The 10,547-nt window shown below is 58.7% G+C and overlaps 1 protein-coding gene across 8 annotated transcripts in view; it reads right to left on the reverse strand.

The window, feature by feature from the left end:
- Positions 1–9,946, reverse strand: part of MLLT1 (MLLT1 super elongation complex subunit) — a 76,899-nt gene extending 66,953 nt beyond the window's left edge. For 2 of the 8 annotated variants that reach the window (XM_015122622.3, XM_015122619.3), the window contains exons 1-2: positions 9,750–9,946; positions 547–727 (exon numbers count right to left, since the gene is read on the reverse strand). In XM_015122622.3, coding sequence (XP_014978108.1) covers positions 547–727; positions 9,750–9,761 — 193 coding nt within the window. In that variant the 5' untranslated portion in view covers positions 9,762–9,946. Of the gene's footprint in view, positions 1–546; positions 728–992; positions 2,246–9,749 lie in introns of those variants that run through there. The other 6 variants (XM_077979607.1, XM_077979603.1, XM_077979608.1 and 3 more) reach the window with 4 other exon arrangements.
- Positions 9,947–10,547: the final 601 nt, after the last annotated feature.

Genomic DNA, 10,547 nt, shown 5'->3' on the forward strand with positions numbered 1-10,547 from the left:
CCTCTGCCCCGTCACACTGCACCCTCAGGAAGGCCAGGGCCCCCACGCCACAGGTGGAGGCGCTGACAGAATACACGACTGAGGCACTCGTGCTGAACCAATGACAGTCTGAGGCTTGAAGGGAGAGGGAAGACACGGAAGAGAAAAGACGGTGGTGACATGAGCTCCTGCATTCTTTCTGCCCCAAATATTCGGAATCTTTCACACAGCACCCCCAAGCAAACCTAGGGCCAGTCGGCAACTTTCTGATCACTCACCAGCTGGCTGACTTCACCTTTCCCACCCGTGCCCACCTGGCTGTTGCTTCCCAGAGCCCGGGTCTAAATCACGACACGACAGACCGCCACCACCTCCTTCAGTTTTTCCTACAACTAACTCAACAGCTGGAGGTGACGTGGCTCCAATGCCCCCACGCCGAGGGACGCAAGCCGGAACCTCACGGTTGGGGGGTCCTGCTGCTCCTGAGGGAGGGGTGGAGCCTGGCCTTGGGAGGAGTGGAGTCAGACGGGTCCGTGCTGTGGGCACTCAGGGCTTGGGGCCACTCACCGCGTCTGGGCTTGGGGAAGCTGTCGTGCAGCCAGAAGACCACCTTCTCCACGAAGTGCTGGATGTCACATTGCTCGGGGCCGCGGACAAACACCATCCAGTCGTGAGTGAACCCCTCCGTGGTGGGCTTCTTGCGCAGTTGGGCACGGTGCCCCAGCTCTAACCTCACCTGGACGGTGCACTGGAGGGAGAGAGAGGTGGGGAGACCAGGTCAGCACATGGCTCCACGCAGGGGACTATCCCCTCATCCACAGAGAACTTTCGATAAAGACCTCCAGCAGTGCTATACGCTCTCAACCCAGTGAGGAGCACACAGACAGCTTCCCAGCGTGCTAGCACCTTGCCGCGGACGCCCCGTGCCTTCTCCCCTCCGTACTCCCACGCAGCCCCTGCGTCTCCTCCCATCCACCCCCTCATCCTCAGTTCCACCCGCACAGCCTCCTCACCAGTCCCCAGCTCAGCCCAGCTCACTCCTGCCTCGGGGCCACTGCACTGGCCTAGGATGCTCTGCTCCTGAGACTTCCCAGGCTGGCGCCTCTTGTCACTGGGCTCTCAGCTGGACTGTGCCTCTGCAGGGAAGCCTCCCCTGACCACCGATCCGAAAGCATCCACCACCGCTCCCATCACTCTTTATCATAGAGGATGCTCTTCCGAGCACTTGCATTATCAAAAGTCATCTTGCGGATGGCTGTCGGTGTCTCTGCCACCTAAGCTTGTTGACACCAGCATTTTCATTCCCACGCACGCATCACAGCGCCTCCCGGAGGCCCCTCTCCTTCCCCTAAGTCATCAGCTACAACACTGGCTTTCAGTTTCAAGAGCAGAATGGGAGGTTCCCGAGGAGAAGGCAGAGGCCAGCCTGCGGCCCCCTGGTGACTAGTCCCAGGTGGACCCTTGGCCTGGGCAGCCCAGCCCCCTCCGCTGAGCGAATGTCATGTCTGACACTTAGGTCTGAAATACAAGGCAGCGCAGGCCAGTTCCACGCTACTGAACACAAAGCCGCATGCCTTCAAAGCACTCTTCATACCTAGGTTGGCCAAAACCACCAACAGGGAACCTACAGTAAACATCCACCCTGCTTTGTAAAAACCTCCCCGGACTTTTCAGATACCGCCCTGACACCTACTATCAAATACAAGAATGTTACAAAATAAAGCTGCGGCCAAGTACACACTTGCTTCTAAGTGCTGAGATAGCCGGGAGACAGCCAGACCGTGGCCTGAGTCCCACGCCCTCGCCCGACAGAGCCGCCCTCCCAGGCCCCAGACCAGACAGCTCCCATCTGCGCCTTTCCACGCCATCGCTCGGCAACTGGCCAGGTGTGTCCCAGTGGCTGCAATCCCTCCAGTACCTGTCTCTTCTTTGGCATTCCGAGGCCCCGTTCAGACCCCGCCACCTGGCTGAGTGCCCCGGCGCCTGGCCGGCCTCCCTCCCTCTCCGTCCCCCTCTCTGAGCTCTCAGTTGTCACGCGATTGGAGCCGCTGGGGCAGGCAGATCCTATCGCCCCCACCCCCGCCCGCCATGTTAAAGCTTTCCAAGGCTTGTCACTCCCTCAGCAGGAAGCCCGAGCCCCATGTACATCTTCCATGCGTGTATTTCCTCAAGTCTGAGACACTCGTCTCTTTTCACGTCCTAACCCTTTTGAAGTCAGAGTCCAGCGTGCACCCACAGGAGCACACGCGCACACACACAGAAGCTGCGCCTGAGTTGGTGGCGCTGTCTTGGTATCTCAGAGTCCCGGAACTGAGGAAATGCAGGAAACGCGCACATTCCAGCTCAATCCTACAGCCAGCCCCAGACACACCAGGAACATCCACCCCATCTCTCTTCATCTCTTCTAGTGCTGCAGCCTGGGTACCCTAAGCTCGTTTCAAAACCCTACTCATCTTGAGTCCTGGCTCACACACCGCCCTCTTTCCAGGACCCTTTCTGGTAGCCACGCTGGAGAGCAACCCTGAGTCCCCACCGAAGCCTGTGGGCAGCTCCACGGGAGCCCATTCATCTCATCCCCCGCTCCTGGGAGTTGGCGGCAGCCCCCAGGGCCCCTGTGAACTCTCTGAGAGCAGGGACTACCTCTCGTTCGTCCTCTTAGCCTCTATCTTGAAACCACGGGACAGGAGGCCTGGACGATGCTGGATTAATTAAACCAGAGAGCCTCTCAGGTCAGGGAGTTCTGAATGCTGCTTTCGGAGAGGGCAGGGCCACGGTGGCAGATAAGGACAGGCCAGTTCCAGCGTGTGGAAGAACTGGCTGGAGGGGCTGAGGGTTCTGTGCGCACAGCAAGTTAGGTATAAGAAATGAGGCAGAGATGTGCAATTTGTATTTGGCAACTTAAAAAGTAAATTAAAACATGTACATGATATAAATACACAATTTTTGTCAACTAAAAATTAATTTTTAAAAGAAAATGGGGCAGAGGGGCTTCCCTTGGCTCAGGACGATTATCCCTCTGGAGTTCCCTGGGAAAAGAGGGTGGGGACTCCCTAGGGACCAGGCACACTGCAGGGGGTGCCTAGGATTGGGCCAGAGTGTCCAGGTCGGACACAAAAGAAATAACCCTTGGTAAGTGGATGACAGACACGGGAAACAGGCTCAGAGTCAAAGACCCCCGGCTCTCTGTGCACCGCCTGGGGTGCAGGCAGAAAAGGGCAAATGGCAAACCAACGGCAACTCAAGCCCATACAGAGGCAACCAGAGGGAATGGCTGGAAAAAGGGGTGAACACAGCCTGAAGCCAGAGAACTGACAGGACCCGAGGGTGGAGGACATTCAGGTGACCCCAAGATCCAGGCAGCAGGGACATCGACATCGACAACCTCAGTGTGGGAAGAAAGTGGGGATGGATGGAAGACCAGGCGCTCTCATAAACCCCGGCGCTGCGGATTCATGAGGATCTCAGGTAAAAGTACCCCCACCGAACACACGAGGTGAGGGCTGAGCATCGGCACAGCAATACTCAGGCCAAGCGCAAGCGTCTATCTGAACAGCACGGCATTCCGACAAACCCAAAACAACACCGACATTAGCCCCAGTCGGCTGTGATCACCCTCTATGCTTACACGCGTGGGCCTCTGCCTTTTTCTCTAGAAAACAGGAAGGCAACCCCTGTCCCGCTGGGAGCATTACAGGTGAAAACGAAATCTACATATACATCATGGGAACAGCACCAGGATGTGGGAGAATGACCCCTGCTGCTGTGGAGCTGACTCCCACACAATGACAGCGTCTCCTCGGAATCACTTATTCACTGACCCGGCCACTCAGACCTCGGCCGACTTCCCGGCATTTTTGATGACAGGGAGTTCCTACTCAGGGCACGCAGGCGGCAGAGCAGTTATTGTGAAAGAGTGAAAGACTGTGGTTCCACTGGAGAGGGGGAGGATGGAAGCACCAGAACTCCGCCGCAGTGGCCAAAGTAAACAGGAAGGTTCCGAGGCAGCGATGGGTAATCTTCGCAGCCGGCAGGCCAGGCCCAAAGCGCTGCCCGGGCGACACCGATGCCCTGGGGGCTGGCGCCAACTTGAGCCTCAACACCCACGGTTAAGGGCACACCCCAGACTCAGCCAACAGATGCAAAGTTCGGGTGCCTGGCCTGCTGCACCCAGGGGACTGTGGAGCACTGAGGGGGGCACTCCCCGGAAGGGTGGGATAACACAGAGTCTCTGCTGTTGTAGTAAAAAAGGAATCACGGATTCAGTAAGACGCTCAAGCCACGTCAACGGGAGGCAAGAAGCGGAGCCCCGGCCAACGCCTTTGACTTGTCAGGTCATGATAATTTATTAGCACAGCTAAGCCAATTCCATAGCCAAGGGTAACCACCCCCTTCCCCCACGCCACCTGGACTCTTTCCCTGGCCATTAGGACCAAAGAATTGAAGCTAATCAATTAGCTGCCTCTCTAGGAAGGGTGCCTGGCTGCAGAGGTTAACTGACAGGCTCTCTACAATGTCTTAGAATGAATGCATCTGATTGGTCAGTAGCTCTCCCCCAACTTTATCCCAGCAAGTTCCTTCAAGGCACCAGGAACGCCTGCTGCTGCCGGGAGGGCACTTTTTTGGAACCTCTGGACTGGATGGCTGGAAACAAGCCGGGGCGCTTTGGTCTCGAGGATTTCCACTTCCCTGCACCTCTGGGATCACCCTGACACCCACTCCCCAACAAAAGCCCTGGATAAAGGGGAACCTTCCAGGACTGTCCTGGAAAGAGCTGTCCATCGCACTTCTGGGAAATCACCTGAAAGACAGTGGACGGAGGGATGGGCACAAGCGCTCCAAGGGCCATCTGGGGACAGTTAGGCTTGGGCAGAGGGCCTCAGCTGGGACACTGCCTTCTCTCCAGGCCAGCTGGCAGAGGGCACTTGGAACCAAAGGGCCCAAATCCCAAATCGGGCAAACCAGGCAAACAGCCCCTCGAGGGCAGCTTCCCTGGGGCTTTCTCAATGCAGTGTGTGGATCTCCCCAGGTGTGGGCTACAGCGGCCCTTGCCTGGCAAAGAGCCCCGAGCCAGCCACGTTCCAACAGCTTCTCACAATTCCTTCAGCCCATGCACCGCACGCACTTCCTGCAAGCCCTTAAGACAGGTCTTCAGCAACCAGTTTATCTGAAGGTTTCCCTGGTCTCGTGGTGGGAATTCTCAATAGGTGCCCTTCCTCCGGGAACCTGCCCTTCACCCAGTGGTGTAATGACGCCTGGAGTTTGGCTACTGCATCTAATTCCCTCGTAGGCAACCATCCCCCCCCCACCCGCAGGAGGGGAGAACTGAGGAGTCTTTTCCCCTTTCAGCCTAAATGGATTTTGAGGTCCTCCTGGGCTGAGCACGTGCGTGTGTGTGAGCCACACACGCACAAACAGGAAGCGGTGACGAGGTTTGGGCAATCCCACGGAGACCCAATAAAACACCCTGTGGAACCTTCTCCTGCCAGGTCCGGTGGGGGGCCCTCAGTGGTAACCACTGAATTCGAAGGTGAGAGAGACCGGGAAAGATGGGTACTCCTCTGTGACAGTCCTCTGAAGCGGAGAGCTGCCCACCCAGAGGGCAGGGGCCTCTCACTGACAGGTACACGGGGCCCTGGTCCCCTGACTGCTGGCACACTGGGGCTGGGGGCCAGCACCTCCCCCCTCTTCTGGCTGCGTCTGTCCTAGTCCCTCTGATCCAAGGCACAATGACAAAGCGATGAGATGGCACTCAACGAATTTCTCTCTGGAAACTCTCTCAGAGAGGTGTGCAGACCACCTGGAAACGCAAATTCCCCTTTATAGGGCCCGCCGGTTCCTGGTAAGACCGACTCTCTGACCACAGTGTCAGCGGAGGCCTGGGCCAGACTGTTTACAAAACAGGGGCCCAAAGATGTGTAGACAGTGTACCAGGTATCTCCCAGGTTCTCCAGCGGGGAGCGGGAGGGGCCTTGGTAGACTTTCTGAATGGGTACAACCCCAATAAAAGCATCTGTCACCAGACCAGGTGGGCCTGGCTGCAAACGGAATGATTCCGTTACTTGTATTTAACCAGAAGCTGGCAAAGCTGAGTGCAAAACCTCCTGTGACGAACCACAATGGGCATAAAGGGAAACGGGACTCTGGTCCCTGCCCTCAACTGCTTCACAGTATAATCACTTTAGGACAAAAAAACTGGCAGGTCGGCTTTCCAGGGAGAAGCTTCAGAGCTGGGAGCAGGCGGGAAATCTGTCACACCTCAGCCAGCGACCTGGGTAATTCGGAGCTTTTCGGGCAGGTTTGGGGAACGAGCCGAGTTGCAAGAGGAAGACTCTACCCAGCCTTGCCTGCTGGTAGGACGTCCTGAGACTGCATTTCCGCATCTGTGAAATGGGTCCCTGGCATCAACAACAAACTTTCCCTGCTGAAGAACATCGTTGCCAGGCAGCTGCTCTCAAATCCAAACCCAGGAGAGCATGTGCAGGACCAGCAAGCAGCAATTCAAGTGTGGGGGTGCTCCCTGGTCCTTTTGAAGAACGTGACCGCCCAGATGCTGACACCACCTCCCAGCTCCCTAGGCAGCCCCAGTCCCCGTGACCTGCTCTCAGGCCCTTTCCCAATCTCTTCGGCATCTGCTCAGCCTTATCCTTGTCACGTCCCAGTCCCCTCCCCCGGCCCCAGCCCAGGAAACAAACCACACTCCTTCCAGACATAACCCTTAAGTGAGCAGGGAACTCGCTCATCCCCCTGCCAAAAAAAATACAAATACCACAGACAACACCAGCACAGACTTGGGGCGGAGGGGGAATCAAACATGCGGGTTACGGTTGGGGCAAAGAGAACAAGAAAGGCGTTTTCCTGGCCATGGGGAAAAGATGTCAATGTTGAGAAGCTGGGAGCCCAGAGCACAGCGGGAAATCCTGCTCTTAGAGGGGGTCTGAAAGTCCTAGAAAGTAACAGAGGAAAGCAGAAAGAGAACCAAAGCTTCCCAAAGCCAGCGACTGGGTGGAAAGCTGTGCTGTTTCCCACTATACCGAGGCACTAACGTTTTGTGGCATCGGGGGCTAGTGGGAGCGGAGGCCCAGGTTCTGCTGGATTCAAAGCATTTTCCCTGTGCCAAGAGTCCCTCAGGGACACTGACCGCCAACTCATCTGCTTGGGTAAAAGATACCATTCTCTCCTGTTTCTCCAGGGGCCTCCTGCTCTGTGAGGAACGGACAGAGAGCCCTTGGGCCTCTCTCAAACTTGCATGAAGGCTTTGCTGGGGAAGGAGAATCAGACTTTGGGTCCAAACACACTTCCCTCTGGGAGCCGCTTCCCTTGCAAATACTTCTGCAAGGAGGGAGACCATCGCCATGGATGGAACTTTCTGCGATGATGGAAATGCCTCTGCACTGCCCGACACAGTCGTCAGTAGCTCAGTAATGGTGGTTACTGAGCACTTAAAACGTGGCTGGTGAGATGGAGGAACTGAAGTTGTCATTCGAGTTAGTTTAAATGTAAATCAGCCACAGATGCTGGTCACTGTGGTACCGGGCAGTGCAAAGCCAGCTCTCTCCCACGCCTGTCTACCTGAGCGAGACCTTTCTCTCTCTCCGTCGCAGACCAGGAATGCCACCCATTTCCACCACCCCACTTACATAAGTGACAGCCACCCAGACCTCCGGGGTCCCACACATCACAAGGGGAACAGACACGCTTCAGCCTAGGACATCTCCGCCGGGGACTAAGGAAGGAGGGCAGGGGCCATACCCTACGCCTCTGTGTGCCCAACGGGACTTGCCTGGAGTCAGGCTTCATTGAAAGTGGACACTAAAGGTACATTTCATTTGGGCTTTTAACTCGATACCAGATTGGAAGCAACAAGCTCTGTCTCTTCAACGGAAATCAACTCACACCATGCCGTGGAAATCCACCGATCAACTGCTGCAAACTCTTCCTTACCTCTTAAGAGGAAGGCAGCAACACCCAAATCAGACGGGAAGCCACTGGAACTGGGTACCAGAAGCATGAGCCACCTGTCTCCATGACCCTGTGCCACAGGCGCCCAGATGGGCAGGAGGGAGGTTCCCTGCCCCCCACCCATGAAACCACACAGCCAGACAGTGCCACCTTAGTGGCGCCAGCAGCCAGGGACGCCCCAACCTGCCCTTTCTAACGGCGGAGATTTCGGCTGCCACCCCCACAGCCCCACGACACCTTTCCTGGCCTGGCGCCCCTGAAAGCCAGGGCAGCCGGGGAGGAGGAACAAATGATCCCATGTTGGGGGCCAGCAATGGTTCTGGACTTGAGGAAGAGGGGTACGGGCTTGGGTATTGAAGAGGCAGCGTAGAGTTGGGTAAAGGGGGTACCAGCGTGCAGGAAGACCTTGTGTTTATGAGAAGCAACACAGACCAATGGGGAGGGGCCGTCCGGAGCGTTTCGGGAGGCTGGGGAACCCACCCACCCTGGGTTTCAACTGAGACTCTTAAGACCCTGGGGGCAAAAAAAAAAAAAAACAGAAAATGAGGTGGAAGAAGGGAGAGGGTAGTGGCTGAGACATCAGGACTGATCAGGCTGAGGGGCGTTAGATGAAGTGGGAGATCCTGAAGGCAAAGGTTGTGCAGGAGACTGTGGGACTGTGTCATGACAAACCAGCCTGGGAGGGAGATGTGGACTGGGGTGAAATGTGGGGAAGCCTAAATCAGGATGCCACGGACGGAGACGGCCCAAGCTGAGGGCAACAGCAGGCAATCAGTGACTCAAAGGTCTGGGGCATCCAGATCAGAGAAGCAACTGCTCCTGGTCCTGGTCTCAGGGCAGAGGGTCTGAAGGTGAAACAGACAGCCCCACCAGGTCTAAGGCAGAATGACCAGGGCCTGAAACTAGAAGGGGGCTGAGGCGGCAGGGTGGGTCAAAGAAGTCTGAAAAAGCAAGTACAAAGAGAGGGGACACTCCAAACAGGCCTGAGTCCCTGCAGCAAAAGACAGAAGGCCAGGGTCCTAGGGAGTCTGAGGAGCTCAGGCCAGGGCTGGGGTTGAAGGAGAAAGGGTTGCTCTGGCTGCAGCCGGGGCAGGAACAGAGGGGAGAGAAGGCTCAGGCCCAGGTAGGGGGTGGGTGGAAATAAATCTTAGGCTAGGCCTGGGTTCAAGGAAGAGAGACGCTGCAGAGCAGGGTCTCAGGGGGCCGGGGACGCCTCATCTCTGAGCTGAGGTTGAAGGGAGGACAGGCAGCAGGTTGGGGACTCAGGGAGTCTGAGGCGACTCCGGGCCAAGGGTCCAGACAGGAAAGGAGACAGTGACTGGCCCTGGACCCAGAGAGGAAAAGGTCTACAGGGCAGATCCCAGGGGTCCCGGGAGGGGTCTGGACAGGGCCGAGATCCCAGAAAGTGCCTGGAAGGAGCTCTGGACCAGGCTGAAGTCCCGAGAGCTGTCTTGAGGTCCCTAAGCCGGACTGGGGTCCCCAGGGGCGTCCCAGGTGGATGCAGATCGGACTGGGGTTCCGAAGGGTCTCCCGGGGGGCTCCGAGCCAGGCTGGGGGGTCACCAGGGGCGTCCCAGGGGGCTCCGGACCTGGCCCAGGTCCCGAAGGGGGTCCGAGGCGCCCTGGCCGGGCCGGGGTCGCGGATGGGGGAGGGGCGCCCCCGCCCCACATAAAGGCCCGGGGAGCAGCGGGCGCGCACAAAGCGAGCAGGCGGGCGCGGAGCGGGGAGGCCGGGACCGGGGAGGGCCGGGCGGGCCGGCGGGCGGGAGGGGGCCGGGCGGGCTGCGCTGGGGCGGCGCGGCCGCTCCTCACCTGATTGTCCATGGCTGGCGCCCCGCCCCGCCCCCGGGCCCCGCGTCGCTCGCCGCCGCCGCCGCCGCCGCCGCCGCTCAACGCCGCCCCGCCGCCCTCATTGTCTGTCAAGCGCCGCCGCCGCCGCCGCCGATCCCGGCCGCCCGCTCGCCCGCCAGCCCCGCGGAACCGGAAACCACCGCCAGCCCGGGTCGCGCACCGATCACGGGCCCCCGCCGCCGACTAGGGCCCGCCGCATCGACTGACAGCCACCTGGGCCAATCGACGGCGCGGACGGCCGCTCGTGGCGCGGGACTTCCTGCCTGGCGAGGGCCTGCCGAGCTGCGGTCGGAGGGACGAAGCCCGCAGCCAATGGGAGGCCAGGACCGGAGGGGCGGGAGGAGGGAGGGAGGGAGGCGCGAGGCGAGCCTGGCGGAGGGGAGCGCGAGGTGTGCGCCGCACGTGGAGGGGGGCGGGGGCGGGACGGGCGCTCCGCGCCTGCGCGCTGTGGCCCGCAGGGGGCGCTGCCTCGTGGCTGGAGCCTCCAGGGCGGGAGCGTTCAGGGGCTGCAACTGAGGTTACTGGTTCGAGCCCTGGGGAGGGATCCCCAAGGGCCCCCGGTAGGTACACTTTTGTTTCCTGACCGCATGATGCTGCTATGTGACGGAATGAGCCCTGGGTTCTGGAACTGGAGATTAATTTTTTTTTTTTTTTTTTTGAGACACGGTCTCGCTCTGTCACCCAGGCTGGAGTGTAGTGGCACGATCTCCGCTCACTGCAACCTCCGCCTCCCAGGTTCAAGAGATTCTACTGCCTCAG

The sequence above is a fragment of the Macaca mulatta genome, chromosome 19 (assembly GCF_049350105.2).
Source record: "Macaca mulatta isolate MMU2019108-1 chromosome 19, T2T-MMU8v2.0, whole genome shotgun sequence".
NCBI classification, from domain to species: domain Eukaryota; kingdom Metazoa; phylum Chordata; class Mammalia; order Primates; family Cercopithecidae; genus Macaca; species Macaca mulatta.